Genomic DNA, 21,529 nt, shown 5'->3' on the forward strand with positions numbered 1-21,529 from the left:
CTTTTGCATCATATTATTAATTAGTCCATTTCAAAATCTTTTATCTATGTTTATCAATTTATGATAATATGTCATTAATTAAATATGATATCTCGCGTATTACGCGGGACAATAATCTAATATATATATATATATAATATAATACATAAAGGGTCTTTTTAACATAACAAATGATAATTACACCAAATAGTTTACTTCATGCAGCAAAATATACGTTTTAAAGTATTTGTGTAGTTCATATTTTTATATTGTGATGTAGAAACAAAAGTATCTATCTATATATACTTCTATATTTATATTTATACTAGGTCTTTTACCCGCACGATGTGCGGTTATTTAAAAATGTTGTTTTAGTTATATGAATATTTATAATAACTTTTAACAACTATACATTATTTAGACATATACATATAAATCTATATTATCATTAAATGGAAATTTTTACATTTATTGAAATAGATAAATTCAAAATATAACTCTTATTATTTATGAAAATCTTTGCATTTATATAAAAACATACGTTATCAAATATTCATATTAACTATCTCATATTATACTTCATGCAATACTAATGAACATAAAATGAAGTTAAAATGTAAATATAATGTAAAATCATAACGATCTTTTATTTTTTGCAAAGTGATATGTGACTTATTAGAATTTAATCACACTCTTTCAAAGAAAATAGTTTCATAAAACTTACTTCATCAAATAATAAAATTCATAAAAGTTGAAAAGCTTTAATTAGATATAGTTAGAAACCAAATTCAAATTATAATTAGATTACAAAGAACAAACTTATGATTCAAATTACGTTGAATTCACCTAGTAATTGATAATAGTTTTTATAAAACGTAAAATCACCACCACGAAAAGGATAAAAAACTATATTACAATGTGATATATAATATTGGTTATATTGGATAGTAAAATTAAGAAATAAATAATTTGAAAACCAAATATTTTCCAATTTTAAAAATAGATTTTAAATTCATACGGTTTCTATTATGATATAGAATGTGATTTTTTACTTTTATTTTTGTAAGATTTTGTTTATATATAGATTTTATTTTTATTTAATTTAATAGTTTTAGATAATATAAATTTGTAGATTTATATATTGTAAAAAAAATATAGAGATGCCACATAGGATAAAGACCTATGTGGCAATTTTTAAAAATAGTTTTAAATTGTAGAAGGCTTTAAAATGCTAAGATAACTATTGTTTTAAGATTTATATAGATTTATACTCTTTTATAAAACAGACTACAAGTTCTTAATTTAACATTTTTTTATAACTAAAATATCTCTATACACAAAAAAAAAATAAAAATCCTACACGCTCTTCATTTCTCCTTTTCTTTTTGTTTGCCCACAAACACACATATCTCACTATAAGCACTTACTGTCGTCAATCACCGCATTCTGTTACCACCATCTATCACTATTTAGATGTTGCAATGTGCAGACATCCATCTAATTAAATGTAAATAGCACCTCCCAAAGTAGTTGGTTTACATGACCCCATATATTCTTCTAAATGATGGTGTAAACAAATCAGAATTAATGTATTTACAAAGCCTATGGAACCCAACGCAGCTACCCCTAACTTAAATATGGATGAGATCTCTACACTCCTTCAAAATTAAGGGAATCTATTCGTATTCCAGTCATGCTCTTTAATATCATTATTTGGTATGTTAATCGATTACGTATTTTTGGTACCTGATTCTTTAGGGATTTTCTCCACATCTCTACATCCCTTCTTCAAAACATCGATCCAACTTGTTCTTCAAGACAAGCCCTTTGTATAAATAATTATTAAATATTAAATAACCCTAAGACGGACGTTCTCCACTCCCTTGAGATATGGACATGATGCACCAAAACTCCAAACAGGTGAGCGTACCCGTTTTGGAAACTCCATGGGAACGGAAACTCATACGAAACGTTTCCATGAAGTTTCCGTATATACCGAAACGTTTCCATGAAGCTTACATACCGTATTTAATTAATATTAAAGTTTCAATGAGCTTTTTCTATTCTAAAAACGACTGTCATCTTGCGACTATGCATAACCCCAAACACAAACCAACTACATTATACAATTGAGATCATCATCAGACTTTTTCAATTCCAAATTTGATTAGTAAAAATTTAATGTGTGATCATTGGTCACCATCAAGCCTATGTTATAAAATTATACATATATAATTATACATAATCTCTCAAGTCTCAACTCTTTCCATATAAAATCAATATATTTTAATTTTTTTATTGCCGTATCTTTGCCGTACCGGTATCTTTGCCGTATCCGTATCCTAAATTTTTTAGTGGTGCCGTTCCTGTTCCCGTTTCTTTTTGCCGTATCTGTTTCGGTGCAACATAGGTCACATATACTTAATTACTTGGCATTAAGCATGCATCTCCCATGCTTTATATCCTTAAAAAAAGGTCTTTTGATTTTTTTTAGTGCAATCTCTAAACGAAAGCAATATATGAATATTAATTGTTTTGATGTTTATACTAGTGCCAGGCGAAATGTAAATGAAATTTGACCAACAGATGAATGATCATAATGGCATTAACAAACAAAAGCAAAAACGTACTTATACCAAAAGAGTCATTCATCCTCTACAATAAGCCTTAGGATTATTACAACAAGAACTAGAATTATACTAATACCAATCATGATCATACCCATTGTCCGCGTCTTACTGCCATCATTGCTACTGCTCTCTTTGTAGTTAACACGGCGCACTCTTTGCTCGCAAAAAACCTCTGTGTAGCCATTATTATCCTCAATTTTCATAGTAGAGCTTTGCTTGTATTCCGTCGTGCCATTTTTCCAATCGTACTTCTCCATTTTCGTTGCTCGTCCGTAGGGACCATGCTTTTCATCAAAACTCATTCGCGAAGTAGTCGTAAAACTACCTTCTCTTTGACCACCTTCAATTTGGCTTAAGGTCGTTCTCAGAGGCATAACAGATTCATATGACCCGTAGGTTGCCAACATTTTTGAAACTGAACTCCTAGGTCTTTCATTCATTGTTACTTATCTATAAGAAACATCCAATAAATTACACAAAAAATGACACAAAAATTTGTCACGCAAAAAAATAAAAATAAAAAATACCTATACTACAACTTGGTTAAACACTATCATAGAAAAACAGGAATAAATAGACTTGAGTAGGGGTGTAAGCGAACCGAACGGTATCTTGTTCATGTTCGTTCGTTTAACTTAACGAACGGTTCACGAACAGGTAAACGAACATAATGTTGTGTTCACGAACAGATGAACGAACACAATGACTTGTTCATGTTCGTTCATTTATGTTCATGAACGAATGTTCACGAACACAAACAAACATTTATGAACGGATACAAATGAACTACAATGAACAAATATATAGTTATAAGTATTAGAACTTAAATTCAAGATTATAAAATATCCATCGACTAAAAATTTTACAAAATATTTTACAAAATATTTCTGCTTATGATACAAATATACAACATTTATTTATCTAATAAAAAAAAAGGTTTATGTCCTTTCATTTCCAAAAAAAATATACTCTAGTTTAAAGCTTAAACTTGAGGTTCAATATAACACTAACATACATTTTTAATATAATATAAGTAATTGAATTTAATTATTTTTCTTAAAATATAGACAGCAGATATTAATAATTTAATATATATATATATGATATAAAAGAAATAGTTATATTTAAAACTATTATTTGGATATATTTGATTAGGTATTAGTATATTTAAACACAACATTAATGAATGAATATTCACGAACATACATGAACGATGTTCACGAACAGATTATCGAACGTTCATGAACATAAATGAACGAACGAAAGCTTTGTTCATGTCCATTGATTTAAGTAAACGAACAAACTTTTGTGTTCATGTTCGTTTATTTAACTAAACGAACGAACACGAACGAACTTCTCGCCGAACAGTTCGTGAAGTGTTCATGATTTGATATAATATATTCTGTACGTGTGATATTAATCCATTATATATATTCAATGAAACAATCGAGTGGTGTTTCGATTTTATATTAAATATTAAATAAGAATATGAAAAAATATATATTAGTTGAAACAATCGAGTGATTGGTTTTTGCATGCCAACAAAAATTGCATATTTGAATAAATTATATTTTAAAGAAAAAGAGAAAAGATAACAAGAGGAGAGGACCTTAATCGCTGTTACAGAGGGAAGCGTACGATCGGGGCTTAAAATTAAATTAAATTAAGAGAAATTCTTCATATAAATATATCGAATCTTTGTTGTTTGATCGATTTGTAAAACTGTCGTTCCGCCTTTTATGTGATGCTCATTTATTGTTATCCTGATCAATATTTATGAATATTATTTTTATAATCATCATCTGTAAAACTAGTTTTGAGATAGATTTTAGAGATAAGTTATTGAAGATTATCAAGTTTAGATTACTAAATTGAAGTTCAAGAATTGTCGAGCTTTAGATGAAGTTAAAAGATAAATGGGCCTTGAGATAGAAGTATTCCATTTGCAAATGGTGCATAATTGGATTGGGCCTTTAGTTGGATTGCTAAAATGCAGTTGATCAATGAAGAAGAAATATAGAGTTTGGCCTGATTAAAATGATACAGAAGATGTGTCTTTTCTCGTATGATGTATAATAAAATCCGAACCAGATGGAGAAACCCGATACCATAAAATTTTGGATCAGGTCGGGGCAAGCTTAACGGGGCACGGGTTGGTTTTCGGGGAAATTAGCGGGGATTTTTTCGGGTTTCGGGGCGGGGACTGGGGCATGTCTACCCTGACCCGACCCGAACTCGATAAGGTGAAATTATATATATATATATATTATATGTTACGTAAAGCAGCATAGTTGTTTTACAATCTTGTATTCAAATAGAGTAGTTTGAAATAACAGAATTTCCACATTCATGGACCACTTAAACCATCATGGAATGTACCTTGAGGTGTATATTTATAAACAGAAGTAAGTGGTTTGAAATGCCAAAAGTTCCACACTCATGATGGACCACGTAATTTCCTTTTATTTTTTCAAAGAAATTCGGGTCGGATTTCGGGTATCTTTAACAGTTATCGGGTCGGGTTTGGGCGAACAATTAGACCCAATAGGATGCCCCGATAACATCCCGTCGGGTTCGGGTACTATGTTTCTTATCGGGTTCTGGTTTGGGTTTGATAGTATCCCGCCCGAACCTGCCCCGTTGCCATTCCTAATATAGATAGTGCATATATATGTGTAGTTATTTTGAAGTCTACCACTTTCATCAGTAGAAATATCGTTAGAATTGTTTTGTAGTTAAAAAAAATTATAAAAATGTTACTGGTAAAAAAAAGATAGATTTAGAGTTAACTAGTTAATGTTCTCGGGCGTTGTCCCGGGAGACATAACCTTGCTTTACAAAACTCTATAAAAATTGTTTCATATTTGTATGTGCGTTTGGAAATGTGTTGTCGTGTACAAATGTGACAGATAGTAATCGTTTACATGATCAATTTTCTGGATAGTTAAAAGAATAAACAATCTTAATCATGGAACAATTATACAGTAGAACCTCTATAAATTAATACTTGATAAATTAATAACCTCGATAAAACTAATAATTTATCTGGTCCCAACTTGGGACCAGTACAAAATTGGACACCAATCAATAAAATAATAAGATAATAATTTTTTTGAAACCCTAAGGTAAAAATATAGGTCCTATCAAAACTATAAATTAATAATTCCTTAAATATTTAAAAATTTTAATATTGTTTAGTATAAAATGAATCTATATTCACTTGTTTTTTTTTCTTAACTTTATATCTATGTTGAATATATATTTTTAAATTTCTACATTGCACTTAAGAGTTGAGACATTGTCGCAATAAAAAGTTGTGAAGAGTTGTTAGCCGCTTATAATTTTCAAAAACTACTGTATCATCCTCAACTTCATCATCAACTAAATTTTGAACAGTATCCATAACAAATTCTTCAATGCTTTGAATCTCATAACATTCATTCTTTTCACTAGGATAATCCCGCAACTCATTCACATCTGGTTTTTTGCTAATAATGCATACCCGTAATCAAATTCTCAAGCTCACGAATGTCTTCTCCATAGTTTACATCGTTGAAATTACTTGAGCCGATTAAATTCATAGAACAAATTTTATCGTGTTGAAAATAATTTTCTTTGGACTCTTATGTTATTTAATGTGTGAATGTACATTGGATATTAAAATTTTAAAAGTGATACATGAACCTCTTTAAATTAATAATTTATTAATTTATTGATATAATAATATTTCAATAATTTAATAAAAGATCCCGGTCCCAACTTTATTAATTTATAGAGGTTTTACTGTATATGATTAATTAAAAAAAATGTGATAGCGGAAAAAAAAATTAAAACACATATACCATTATATGTGAAATACAAAAAGAATTGAAAAGTACTATATGAATCATTGTAGATAATCAATAGACAAATGAACGTGGTTGCCATATAACTTTGTACAATAAATTGTAAAAAAAAAAAAAAAAAAAAAAAACTGAAAAAACGACAATGTTAGGTAAATGATTTTATAAATTAAAAACATTTTAGAGGATAGTAAGTATGAAGATGAAAAATTAAAAATTAAAAACAAAATAATAAAAAGAACACAATAAAACATAAATGTCCAAAAATCATTAGAAAATAGAAAGTTAACGAAAAATAATAAGTATCGCAACTAATCTTTTGGAGATGCTCGGAAATATATGTCTAAAGCATAATCACTACCGTCACATGAGAATATATAATGTACTATTAACACAAAACGATGAATATAATACAAAGAACATATAAATATAATATAAAAAAATTGTGTAAAAAAATTTAATATTATTCAAAGTTTTATGTAGTAACAACCAAAACACAAATATTATTCAAAACTTAAATATATGTCTAAAATCAAAAATCAAAAGACGAAACAAAAATATATAAAAACACAAATGAACACGTAGTAACATACATGTTAACATGGAAACACAAGTATTTGACTCTATGTGACTTATTAGCATGGATGATCATGTATGTAGTAACATACATGTTAACATGGCCCAAGGGCATGAAAAGACACCCTTTTAGGCCCATCCTATATATCTATATATATTGTCAAGTGAGGGAAAAAAGAAAAAAAGTCACACTCACTTGCCCATTTATTTTATAAATACCTTCTTTACGAATGAAAATGGGGCTTTCATTCATTCACTCATACAATCAATCATTCATAGCCTAGAAACACACACATATATATCCTCCAAAGATCGAAACATCTCTTTGGGAAGATCATCATTCACCTTAGGTTCGTTAAGAGCTTAGTAGGTTTGCACTCTTATTGAGGAGATTTTGATGATCTTCGTGGTTAAATCCATTCGTGATTGAGCTCGACAATCTATGTTCAAACACTAATAGTTAGGAGGAATTTTAGGATATTATTTTAGGATGATTTATCATTTCCCAAAGGATGTATACAAAAATATATAGAGGATTGTTTGTTACAGCTAGTCATACGCATATACTAGAAAAGATTTTGTGGAATGTATAAAATTTTATCCGATCTCCTTCCTTCTACATTGCCAATCTAAATAATTTTTTTAAGGGTTCAATTTCTAAAGATAACCTTGGCACCTTGTTGCTATACTAAGTTTCTATGAGATGTCGCTATATGAATGTCCACACAACATAATACATAACATTTTATATGGTTAAAGGTTCTTAACAATATTGTACATAAACAAGATTACATTTCATTAACTACTTACACCGTGTGCAAAGGAGGAATTAATGAAAATAATGGTTGGAGACATATGTAGGTATAAGCAAATTGCTGGTTAAAATCGTCTCTAAAATCAAAACAAATTTTTATTTAAAAAAAGTGTCATTCGAGATACGATCCATATTAACGTCATACCATATTCCACTTTCAAAATATAGCAAAATTTCACTCTAGCGATAAAAACTATCATTCTCATATTCTCAACTTCCTAATTCCACATTATCACTACATCATTTTTATTTAACTAAAACACAAAAATAAATAATAAAATTACATTAACTAAATTACCATTACATAAATTAAAAACAAACATTACATAAATAAAAATCAAACAGTACTTTAATAATAATTAAAACAGTACTTAAATAAAGATAAAACTTTATTTAAATGATAATACTAAATATTTCGGTGGTTTTTCGAAAGGTTATAAATGTGTCGAATTAAATACTTTTTCAGGTCATTGTGAACTCATCTGTCGCGAATTTCTCCGTCACCGTCAATCATAGCTGCAATTGGTATTGACGGGGAAATTCACCATTAAATTTGAATACACAACTTATAGGCTAGATCATCACACATACCACATACCACATAAGCTAAAACTCAAGGTTATGTGGTTATTTAATAATATCGCAAATTCGCTCATCATTAAAATGAGAGAAATGACATTATATATATATGGCTACCACAACTAAGAGAAAAAAATATGAGATTTTTTAATCTAAACCATTGAAAAGAAATCAACAAATTAATCTCCACCATTGAAAATAAAAGACATAATTTTGAAAGGAATGTGTTTTATTAAATACCTTGAATTCCTTCAAATTGAAAATCTGGGGTTTTTTTTATGGCAACCTCAGGTTCAGTTAAATGTTTATATTATAATTTACATTATGAAAGCACGAGACCTCAACTTACTCAAGAAATCTAATATTAGGTGAAATGGTGGTAAACTTCAAAAAAGTTAAAGATTTGATATGATTTTCTTTATTATTATAAATATTGAAACTTTATTTAAAACTACTAACAGATTATAATAAAAAAAGTTATCTTTATTATTATGAATTATGAATTAAAAAAGAATATACCGTTATTTGTGATATATATTTAGTTTGTGTAATGACATTTTGAGTGTAGGTTTTGAATTAAAAAAAAACCGCTATGATTATTAGGTAACACAAAATTTTTTATCGATTTGTTCACAATCTAGAATCATAGATGCTAAATGATTTATCAAAAGATTTAAATTTAGGTCTAGATCAAATTTAAAAACAAAATGCTTATAAACTTTACTCATGAAAAGGGATAAGGATGACAACGGTTGATTTCACCAATCATCGAATTTTAAATTTTTTAATATAAGTGTAAATAACTTTATATACAATAATAACTAAAATAATATATGTATGATTATAATATAATTATATTGGGTTCGGGTTACAAATATTCAAACTGAACCCGACTTGTCAACCTAAAACCCAACTATACCAATAAAAAAATGAGTTGGTTAGTTGGCGGGTTAAACGGATGATTTCTTGACATATAGATTGGTGGGTGGCAGGTGATTTTAAGTCAAATAAGCGGTGGGTTGTCGATTGATATGAGTTAATGGGTCGACCTATTAAAAATATTAAATAATTATAAATATTTTGGGTCAACCAGTTAACCCAAAAGTCAACATGTTCCCTAACCAAAACTAAGTCAGGTTGTCGGGTTAGCGGGTCCAGATTTCACAGCCCTAACCCGATTTTTCTGTATTGGTTTCAAGTCGGATTTGAGTAAGTTCGAGAATTAACCCAGTTTAGTTATACTTTCTTTGTTTACATTGTTTATTTTAAAAAAAAAACTTACTCTCAATTTTTGATAAAATTGGAAATATTATACCTAATTATTATATGTTTGAATTTTTTTATTTAAGGTGTTAAAAATGTTGTCAGTGACGGTTATTTTTTTTTTAGTGGATATATATACAAATAACAAACGAAGTTACCACATAATATTTAAAGCTTTTAGTATTATTTTATTATTACTATTATTTTATAAAACGAACCCTAATCCAAAATTTATTCTCAGTAGGCTATTTAAAAAAATAAAGAGATTAGTTTCCGGGAATGTAACTATCTTTGACCGAATGTCTATAGTAGGAAAAAACTAAAGTTGTGTGTATTGTATGTAAGCAACTCGAAAAAATGTTTATTGTATGTAAGAAAACATGCGTGGCAACCATATACAGGTGTCACTTGTCAGATTTTAATTGGTTGAAACAAAATTCTTACATACAATAAATATTATTTCGAGTTGTTTACATACAATCCACACAACTTTAGTTATTTCCTACTATAGACATTCGTTCAAAGTTTCTTATATTCCAGGAAACTAATCCCAAAAATAAAACGTAATTAATAATAATCATGTAATTAATTTTCATAGAACTTCTATTACTCCCTGAATTGCAGTATAATAAGCGTTAATTTTTTCATTTGAATGCATCATATTATTAACCAAGAAGATTGAATAATTTTTCAACCAACAAAACGAAGAATGGTCGTTGGGCATTTACTCAAGTGGTGGGACAGCAAAATGTACGAGTCGAATTGGATTGGGTAATAGGTCAAAACGGGTCCGGGTCAAAATAAGTCCGGGTCAAATTGGGCCAGGGTCAATACAGGTAAGTTTATAAAAAGGCCAAAATAATCTAATGATGATATACCCTATACAGAGTTCCACCCCCGTACAAGTAAAATTACTTATCTATAATACGAAGCATTAAGCTTGTAGCCAAAGCTATAAAGCACTACCTCCTGAATTAGAATAGCCCCAAACCTCTTAAAGTAATTCGCTCAACTCTGAAAGAATTCATCAAAGATTGGATTAATACAAATCATTTCCACAGTTATCCAAATATCCTATAAAGGAACAAAATCTATATACCGATACCTTGGACACGGTATTGAATAATCCGATCACAATCTTCTCTAAAAAACCTAGAAGATATCTCTAAAGAAGGAAGAGATTTACCCTAACTCTCCTATCCTCCACCCAAGCTATATGCCCTCTAAATAAAGAAGAGATGTCATACGGCACAAACCCATCTTTGATCAAACATCCGGGTCAAGGATATGCTCGATAGTCTTATATCTTTCTCATGAACTTCTTGTTCGGTCAATTTATTTGTTTGAACATGTAGAACTTAATTGTTTTTCAGTTATTTTATGTTTGGGTTTGTAACGTTTTATGTTACGCGTTACTAATAAAAGTTGGATATATGCACTTTTGTTAGTTTACTTTATCTCTATATATAAAGTTCAACATGTTTCGTATACTTTTAACTATATACATATTGTTTATAACCCGGTCACGAGACAACTACTTATCACCCTTGGACTTTCACATTGCTGCCCACCTCTAATATGCTGCTATGGGCTGTAGCCCAGCTAGTCCAGCCCCAAGGCTGGCTCTGCTTAAGCTTAACCATAAACTAGCTTAAACGGTTCTAAAACTTAACCAATAACTGTTTGAGATAGCAGTGAATTATACTATGGCATGTATGTATTTATTGTCTATGAAATAAAAATTATTGTAGATTTACTGGTGATTATATCCACTAAAGTTTTGAAATTTTTAGTAGAACCTCCATTTGGTTCAACAGCCTTATGAGCCAATTCTTTCAATGCTTCAATTCTCTTTTTCCGTCCTATTGACAATTCATTAGATGATAAGAATTGTTTCACAGCACAAGCAGTTCCATGTTTGGTGAATCTCCCTCCTTCAATCTTCGCACCAATCCCCCAAACTCTCTCAATCATCCAAGTATTTAATTGTTGATCGCCCACAAACGGCCTGCATATCATAGGGACACCAACTCCCAAACTCTCCAACATAGAATTCCATCCACCATGTGTTATAAACACCCCTATTGCGGAATGCTCCAAGACTTGTATCTGTGGTGCCCACAGTACAACCTTTCCAGTCCCATTAGCACATATTCTCTCCAAAAATCCTTTAGGAAAATGCTTATTGGAATCACTCTTTATTGACCAAAGAAACGAGGTTTGGGTCTCTTCTAGTGCTTCAGCCAACTCCACTAGCTCGTGAGGTGGAGGTTTGAAGAACGTCCCAAAGCAGATGTAGGCAACCGATCTTGGCTTTTGATTATCTAACCAAGAAAGGCAAGAGAATTCATCAACTTTGGACAACGAATTTTCTTTAGATATGAGATTGAAGGGGCCAATGTTGAGGAAATTGTTGAATTGTGAAGAGAGGTTTTTGTTGAGTTCAGGGTCTAATTCGTCAAAAGAGTTTATGGGAACAACAGTCGCTCTAGGCAGGGACCTTCCCATCTTATGTAGCATGGTTGAGAACGGCGACTCAAGGTTTCCAAGCACGATCCCCTCTGGCAAGTCACTTAGTCGAATTGTCTTGAGGCCGGGAATCAAGTCAGCAATTTCATCATCAAGTCCTACTAACCCTGTCCATAGCCGAAAAAATGTTAATTTGTAAAATATTGATATGTATAAGTTCAATATAACATAAAAAAATTACGAATTCCACTTACCTTTGATTTCATCATACTTTTGCCTTATAAGATCGGTATAAAAATGTGCAGAGAGTGAATGAGCTCCGCCTGTATACCACGACACCCAAGGAATGCTCATTTCGTCAGCCATATCACCCGAAAACCAAAGAAAAACGTCAGCCAAAAGACAACCAATCTTGAGCCCAACATCTTTTTCAACCACTTTAACACCCTTCCTAAACTCCTCTTCTGCTACGGCCAGAAATAAGTTTACGTACTCTTCTGGATTCCCTACGGAAACATAATCTTTAGGTATGCCATCTGATATATCATACGGCCGTATGTTGTTGCATTTTAGATCAGAAAACAATGCCTGGTTAGATTTTGTAGTGCTAAAGAATGAGAAAACCACGTTAGGGGACATGGAAACTAGTCTATGAACGAGGGTTAAAAGAAGTGAAGGGTGTGAAGTAAACGGGAATGCGAAAACAGCGACATGCCTATCCGGTATGCCGCAAATATTGCCGTTGCTAGTGATCTCCATTTGGCCGTATGTAGAACTATTGGAGACAAGAGTTGGGTAGTAGGAAAGTGGCTGATAGTTGAGTTGTGGTAGTCCTACAATGGTTGTGCATTATATATAGTTATAGTTACATTAGTAAACTCAAAAATTGCACGAATTTTTAAAAAAAATTAATTTTTAACATTGATAATGTTTTACAAGTAATTAGTTATGTAGGTTTAATTTTGAATTTTATAAACATAGAGACACGTAAATCTTCATTTATTATACAATTGTGTAAAGACATGAATTACATGAAAATAATGCTATGAATATATATATATATATATATAGGGACGGTTCTACAATAGGGACAATGTGGGCAACTGCCCCCATTCCAATTCTCGTACAATGTAAATTTTTAGAGGTATAGTTTTAATTTTTTTTCCTAAAAAGTATAAATAAGCAGAAAATACTTATAAATGTCACCATCATTATCTGTAACACCCTTCATTTTGACCGGTCAACTCTAGTGAACCCATAAAACAAAAATTTGTCAATTTGAAGTAAATAAACTTTTGTAATGAAAAACTAGGCATATGAATAGTCATTAGGAACGTAATTATTAAATAGATAACAATACGTCAACGAAGAATTTGAACGAGTTTCGTGTTAAAAGTCTTAGCTAAACGAATAATTTCTCAGGAGAAACCGGAACTAGTCGTGAGAGCTCAAGAGGGGAACAAAACCTCCCTCCCTCCCTTTCCTCCTCTCATTTCTTCACTCACACTCTCTCTATCTTATCTTTTTCTTTTCCTTTCTCTCTCAAATCCAAGGACAAACACCCTCTCTATAATTCTTCTTCAAAATTCGGATTTTTAGGGTGTAATAACTACAAAATTGTTAGAAAATCTTGTATAATAATCATCCTTGGAACTTCAAGAATTTGGGGGTTATTTCAAGAGTCCACCCTTTACCTAGCTCAAAAACGAGTTTGACACCTTGAAGGAAGCTTTTGTAAGTTACGTTCCACTCAAATTCATCCTTTAATGTTTATTAACATGTTTCTAGTCGAACCCAAGTATTCTTGAGTCCAATGTGTAGGTCAAAACCGAAATGGGTCAAAATTATGGTTACAAAATTGGTAAAGTAGGTCAAATCCGAATTTAAGCATGAAATTATTGTTGTGAGTTGAGTTTTGAAGTGGGTTGTGTCTAAATATGTTCATACAAGCTTCCCAAAACGAATCCAAGCTCAAAAATCCGATTTTGAGTCAATTAGGGTTTTGGTCAAAAGTCAAAACGGGTCAAAGGTGAATAGGGCACAAATTGGTCTTACAAAACGAAATTGGGGAAAGGGTTATGCTTAATTATATCTAATTATGATTAGCCCTATGAACAATTGGATTGGAATCATCACAAACCGATTAATTGGGTAAATTAGGATTTTGAGTATTTTGGGGTATGAATTGGTGTTTAATTGTGTTATGAAAGAGTTTGAATGGTGGGGTTTGGTCAAATTATGTTAGTAACATGTTTTGTAGCTTCAAAATGGTTTCTAAATGGTTAAAAATGAGTTTGGGGTCGATATGGAGGTGTTTAGGTTCGTGTTTGATGTTCTTGAGTGTTCTTGGGCATGGTTGATCTGCACCCAGTGTAGAAAGTCCAATTTTACCTTACGCTAGAAAACCTCTGTTTACGCCCCACTTTACGCCAGAACTCATCTTTCTTGTAACGATCATAACTTTTGAACCGTAAGTCCGTTTTAGACGATTCAAGCGGCCACAAAACCGTAAATGAGTCTACTTTCTAATGGTATAGTCCTATGAGTCCAAAACCTAGCTTGAGCAAACCAAAAGTTTCGATAAAGCAACAGTGGTCATGTCCCGACGAGTCATTGTGAAGCAAAATGTAACGATTCCACCTTGGTTGGATCAAAGCCTTATAAAATGGACATAATAAAGCTTTTATAGTAATATTAGGTCAATATTTATGAGACCTTAACTTTGAGATGCTTTAGGATTAATGTGATACGTGTATGATAGGTTTCGACTATCGTGGGCATAAGTTCTGATTCCTTTCATCTTGGGATTGTATTGCACATGTCAGGTGAGTTCCGTAGCTCCCTACTCAATTGAGATTTGGGCTGAAATGTGTACACATACGTGCTTGTTTGATTGTTTGGTTGATTTGATTGACGGCTTATTGATTAACTAACTGATTGTTTGATTGCTTGATTGATGGATGGTTTTAATTGATTATTGGATGGTTTACGCATATGATTGTGATATTGTGATTATTTAGGATAGCCGTACATACATGGAAGTCGATTATGCCTTCAAAGGGTTTTTGATGTGGTGGGAAGGCTGCGGGTGACCCTATATATAAGCATCTATGACTCATTGAAAGTAGAATCCTCCTAAGTGTATGTACGTATTGTTTTGGTTGGTTTAATGGTTTGATGATTGATTGGGCTTATGATTGAAAAAAGTACGCATATGTAATGACATGAATGTTGGTGAGATGGATAAGTACATCCGAGTGTATAGACGTATATACTTGTGTTGAATTGTTGAATAAGTACATCCGAGTGTATAGACGTATACACTTGTGTTGAACTATTGAGTAAGTACATCCGAGTGTATAGACGTATACACTTGTGTTGAATTGATGAAACGTACATGACTCCGGGTATATAAACGTATATACACCAACGATTTGACATGCCACAACGGTCATTGGTATGACATGTCATTGGGATGACACGCGGACACTCTATTTGCGCGAGACGCACACAGACCCCAAGTATGTAGTCACACATACTTGCATTTGATGATTGTTGAGACACATACATGATATACATTCATACATTGATTGGTTATGTCTTTTGCACTTATACCTTATACATCCTTATTGTTTCGCATACTCATTGATGTTGACATTACTTATACACACATGTGACACACGTCTCTCATCATTGTTGATACATTATGGCTTGTTATATAACGAGATTTACTCTCGGTTTACCTATCTTGGTTGACTTTATGCGTTGTAAAGGCTACCGGTAAGACATTACTTACTTTTCCTTATACATATTGTAATTGTTGACAATGGTTCCTTGTGATCCATTACTACGAACTCACCAACTTAGTGTTGACTTTGTTTAGTACACTTTTCAGGTAATCAAGTGAATCCAAGATGTGATGGTTGATTGATACTTGTGCTAGAACTTGGGCTTGGACTTACGTGGATCCGTAATTTATTCGCCCTTTTATGTTTTCATGTTCTTTATGTATAATGTACCTTGAATGCCTGATGTTGTGTAACACCCCGATAATTTTAAAGTAATAAATTAACCCTTTTTGTAGTTTTGACATTAAAATAAGTTCCTAGTATTTTGTTTAAAAAGGGGGTTAATTTAGTTGGAACTTTGGCGGATAGCGGGTAAATTTTACCCAAAAGGAAGCATGGGGCGTGGCATCACCCAAGGATGCCAGCCATTTTGTTTGTTGACTCACCTTATTCCACTACCACTCTTATTCTCTTTTTACATGCATTCCATCCAAAAAAAAAAAAAAATCAAATTGGTAATCTTAGTCCAAAGCTAAAATCAATAATAATAATCATCAAGAACAATTTATCCATTCATCTTTCAAGATTAAAAAAGTTAAGGTTTGGGTTATTTGGTTATGGTGGTGGTCGAATTCATCAAGGGAAGAGGGGAAGGAAGACCTTAGTGATTTCAAGTATTAGAATTTGTCTTGCATTCCTGGAGGTAATTACTTCTTAGCTTAATTTCCTTTCCTTACTAGAAATTAGGGTTCTTGAAAATAAGAATTGGGGGTTTTTGCTAGTGATGAGCCCTAGTATGATTTCCCCCAAGTAATTGGATATTTTGGGTTAGTTATTGAGTTGCGTATGTTAATTTTGATTTTTAAGGAGAATGTTGGTAGAAAAGCTCCAACCATGAAAAATAGTGATTTTACTAGTAATTGAAATAATGATGATGAAATCTTGGAATTTATATGAATAGTTTGTTAAGTAAGCAACTCAATGACTTAGTGGAATTGGTTAGAGGTTAGAATGCTAGTGAAAGGGTTGTTTAGCTATGTTGAGATAGCTGGGAAAGTGAACATCTTCTTATGTATGTATTATGATATATGATAGGTTGAAAGCTTGATATTGTGCTTTTGCGGTTATCTTGGTTATTTGTTGTTTTCGCGAAGGAGGTGAGTATACTTGCATATATTGTATATTCGTCGGGTCAATTACCATTCATGTTGAGTGAGTCCATGGTGGTAATTGATTTGGCGTTAAGTCCCATGTTTATGGTTGAGTTTGATTACAGGCCTAATTGGTGGCCATACGCTCATGTGGAGCATTTGTTATTGTTATATTTGATTGTGATTGTAATCATTTGCTTATATGGATCCATGTAATGCCTAGCCCAAGGGTGAGTATTATGGATATGACACGACGGTGTCATAGTCCATATGCAACAATCCCTTGAGCATTTCCCTCTTTCGTCTATATGATTATATGCAAGCATATTCACTAAGCATTCGCTTACTTTTCAGATGTTTACCCTTTGATTATAGGTAGTTCCGGAAGAAGGAACTAAGTTGCTTGTCTTGAAGAATAGAGATTGAAGTTGCTAGTGATTGTAGATACTTGAAAGGTATTTTGGCTATTCTCAGAAGAATGACATATTTTGGTTAAAAACCTAGTTGTCCCTCTTGACTTTGGCTCATGGTACATTTTGAATGTTAGTCGTCATGTTTTGGTACATTTTGTAAATGGTCATGTTTATGTCGTTTGGGAGTTGACAAGGATGGTTAGTTGGTTGTAAATTGTCAAATTGGATAATATAGGGTTGTGTAGTGGGTCGTGGGTCAAACGAACTTGTCAAATATGAATATTTTCAGGTTAACTCTCTTACTTTCGATTCTAGAATGTAATTAGCCTAGTTTTTGATTTGAGGTTTGAAGGTTTTGGTAAATCTTAAAGTGGACAAATTTTGATGTTGTAGGGTTTTGGGCCACTGCGGCGCAGTGGAGGTGGTTTTTCCCACTGCGGGGCAGTGGAATCCCACGGCCAGAATTTCTTTTCTTCCCACCGCGGCGCAGTAGTAGTGTGCCAAACCCACTGCGGCGCAGTGGGGGCTCTTCCAGCTTTGGTCCAAAGTTTTTTGTGGGGGCATTGGGAGTACTCGACCTCACTGCGGCGCAGTGGGGGCATATATAAAAAAACAAGAAATTTTTTTTGTGTCTTCGAGTTTATCGAGTCTTGTCGTTTTAAGTGGTATCAAAGCCAAGGTTTAAGGGATTTAGGTATTCCCTCGTGTAGAGAGTGCCTAGACTTAAACCTTAGTTGAGACTCGACCTTAGGTATTAGAAAATTTATATGGGACCCGAATATGTGTTTGATGATGTTAGCTTATAAACTTGCTAGTATTAAAGCACAATAAGAAGCCGGCCTTATTGTGGTTGAAGTACTATCAAATTTATAAACCAACCGCATCAAACTTTGGAACGGTCTAGTATAAAGTTATAGGTTTTAGCTTATGACTCGTAAAGAGAGATAGGTTGCGTATTTAAATCGATTTATTTACTCTTATTATAGAATGACAGATCAACATTATGAAGAGGAAGAATACGATCGACACGACGAAGAGGAAGTTACCTTCCCGGAAAATAGCATGGACATTTCCGACCAATTTGGAAGGGCGTTGGAGAAATACACCCCACTGTTACTTAGAATGCTAAACCAAACAATGGAAGGGGTTATGAATGATCATATAGCCCAGATGATTAGAGAGGAGGTGGCTTTAAATGTTCAACGGGAATTTGAAAGGAGAGATGGAAAGGGGAAGGGTAAGAAGGACAATGAAGAGGAGGAGGAGGAAGTTAAGGGAGAGAAGTTCCACAAGAAGAAGTTTTCTTTTAAGGATTTTGATGTGTGTCACCTTCCTGAATATCATGGTGACCGTAATCCCATTGTTTGTACTAGATGGGTGTCGGAGATTGAAGGGTCTTTTCGCACTAGTCAATGCCCTGAAGATCTTAAAGTGGTGTTTGCCGTGAGCATGTTGAGGGATAAAGCAAAGAGATGGTGGGACAATTTATTGATGGTGAAGAAGGGAGCACTTGATAACGTGGATTGGTCTGAGTTTAAGGCCATGTTCTATAAAGAATTTAGATCAGAGGCGGAGGTGACTAGGTTGAGGAACGAATTCCTCAATGATTCCCAAGGAACCCTTAGTTTGACGGAGTTACGTGCCCAATTTCTTGATAAGGCACAATTCTGCCCCGAGTTCTTAGAGAATGAGCAATTGATGAAGGAGCAGTTTTATATGAAGTTGAAGAAGAGTTTGAGGGAGAGGATTAGTTTACGTCAAATGGAGTCTTTCTCCATGTTGTGTAATGTGGCTCGAGATTACGAGATCGAGCAAACTAGAGTTGATGAGAATGAGGTGAAGAGAAAGTATGATGGGGATAATTCACCGACTAAAAGGTTTAAACAAGATGGTGCTTCCGGTAGTAATGCCTTTAGAAGAAATGCTCCTTTTTGCAAAACTTGCAAGAGAAATCATCATGGCTCGTGCAGGGAGAAAGCTTGTTACAACTGTGGGAAGACGGGTCATGTGAGTCGAGATTGTAGGTCGAAGCCCCATAAGCCCCTCATTTGCTTTAAGTTTTTTGAAGAGGGGCACATGAAGAGCTCGTGTCCTAAGCTAACCGAGGAAGAGAGACAAGAAGAGCGGAGGAAAGAAGCAGAAAGAAGGAATGCATTGCCACACGGTAATCAAGGGGGGAGGTCCTTCCAACTTACCGTGGAGCAAGCTAAGAACGCTGATGACGTGGTTACAAGTACTTTTCTTATGTATAATGTGCCAATGCGAATTCTTTTTTATTCCAGAGCGAATAGATCATTTGTTGCAACTAGGATGATTCATGTTATTCCCATGTCTAAATTGAGTCTAGATTATATCTTACAAGTTGAGGTCGGGAACGGGAAGACGGAGATAGTAAGAGATGTGTATAAAAATTGTGAAATCAAAATTGTTACGGAATTCTTCCAAGCTAACTTAATTCCTTTCCCAATGGGAGAATTTGATGTAATTTTGGGTATGGATTGGTTGAGCTCTTGTAATGCCAAGATAGCGTGTGACGAAAAGGCGGTTTATTTGAAAACCTCTAAAGGTGAAGACTTGATAGTATATGGTGATAGAAATGGGCGTCCTATACCCGTTTGTACTTTTGCTCGTGCCCAACGTTATTTGTCTCATGGATGTCATGCATATCTTGCTCACATTGTTGATGTCACGAAGAAATCTCTATCTATTGAAGACATCCCTATAGTTCGCGATTTTTCCGATGTTTTTCCTGACAACTTGCCGGGTGTTCCTCCCAAACGGCAAGTTGAGTTTTCTATTGATCTTGTTTCGGGGGCTACCCCTATTGCTAAAGCTCCCTATCGATTGTCACCAACGGAGATGCAAGAAATGATGAAGCAACTCCAAGATTTACTTGAAAAGGGGTTCATACACCCTAGTAATTCTCCTTGGGGTGCTCTGGTTCTCTTTGTTAAAAAGAAAGATGGAAGTATGCGCATGTGTATTGACTACCGAGAGTTGAATAAGGTGACTATCAAGAATAAATACCCATTGCCGAGAATTGATGATCTATTTGATCAACTACAAGGAGCTTCGTATTTTTCAAAAATCGATCTTCATTCGGGTTACCATCAACTCAAAGTGTGTGACGAAGACATTCCTAAAACCGCATTCCGTACTCGCTATGGTCATTTCAAATTTGTGGTTATGCCCTTTGGTCTTACAAATGCTCCCGCGACATTCATGGATCCCATGAACCGTGTATGCCGTCCCATGCTTGATAAATCCATTATTGTCTTTATTGACGATATTCTCATCTATTCTAAAAGCTCATCTGATCATGAAGTCCATTTGCGGGAGGTGTTGGAAACTTTACGCAAGGAAAGACTCTATGCCAAGTTCACCAAATGTGAATTTCGGCTAAGGGAGGTACAATTCCTTGGCCACATTGTTAGTAATGAAGGAATCATGGTAGATCCGGCCAAGATAAATGCGGTAATGAAATGGGAGCAACCAAAGAACCCATCGGAGATTAGAAGTTTCTTTGGTTTAGCGGGTTACTATCGTCGATTTATACAAGATTTGTAACATCCCAAACTTTTTTTATGTTTGACTTGTTGACTTGTCTGTTAGTTAACGTTGGGTTTCGTCAAATTTATGTGCCTTAAATGAATTATGTGATAAACTATTATGTGTTTAATATGAAAAGACTAATTTGATTTAAATGAAAGTATTAAAACGGTGTTATATGTTATCACGTGTTGGTTTTTGCCTTAAATGAATTATGTGATAAACTATTATGTGTTTAATATGACGATTTAAATGAAAGTATTAAAACGGCGTTATATGTTATCATGTGTTGGTTATGTCGATGTGTATTCCCGCTAGAAGTATTTAGGCATGACCGTTAAATAGTCAATGTATATCTCATATATATATATATATAATTTGATAAAAGTATCGATCATGTGATGCATTTTCGCATTCAATGTTCCAAATGGTATAAATAATAACAAACATATATATATGTACTAGAAATTTATTAA

At 33.1% G+C, this 21,529-nt stretch overlaps 2 protein-coding genes across 2 annotated transcripts; one reads left to right on the forward strand and one right to left on the reverse strand.

Annotated features, from left to right (window-relative positions):
• Positions 1 to 11,411: 11,411 nt before the first annotated feature.
• LOC122591451 (kaempferol 3-O-beta-D-galactosyltransferase-like) lies at positions 11,412 to 12,911 on the reverse strand. Its single transcript, XM_043763719.1, has 2 exons — positions 12,407 to 12,911; positions 11,412 to 12,319 (listed from the first exon to the last, which is right to left on the reverse strand). The coding sequence occupies exons 1-2, from the start codon at positions 12,909 to 12,911 to the stop codon at positions 11,412 to 11,414; spliced, it is 1,413 nt and encodes a 470-aa protein (XP_043619654.1).
• A 5,580-nt stretch (positions 12,912 to 18,491) lies between these two features.
• LOC122591452 lies at positions 18,492 to 21,071 on the forward strand. Its single transcript, XM_043763720.1, has one exon. It carries the CDS (start codon positions 18,492 to 18,494, stop codon positions 21,069 to 21,071), a length of 2,580 nt encoding a protein of 859 aa, XP_043619655.1.
• Positions 21,072 to 21,529: the final 458 nt, after the last annotated feature.

The sequence above is a fragment of the Erigeron canadensis genome, chromosome 3 (assembly GCF_010389155.1).
Source record: "Erigeron canadensis isolate Cc75 chromosome 3, C_canadensis_v1, whole genome shotgun sequence".
Classification (NCBI taxonomy): Eukaryota; Viridiplantae; Streptophyta; class Magnoliopsida; order Asterales; family Asteraceae; genus Erigeron; species Erigeron canadensis.

Bases quoted from the DNA above. Each gene is read 5' to 3' on its own strand.
- LOC122591451 (XM_043763719.1), bottom strand. From the start codon at position 12,911: ATGGAGATCACTAGCAACGGCAATATTTGCGGCATACCGGATAGGCAT. The intron at 12,320-12,406 runs GTAAGTGGAATT...GGCTATGGACAG, and splicing joins AAAGTATGATGAAATCAAAG to GGTTAGTAGGACTTGATGAT.
- LOC122591452 (XM_043763720.1), top strand. From the start codon at position 18,492: ATGACAGATCAACATTATGAAGAGGAAGAATACGATCGACACGACGAA.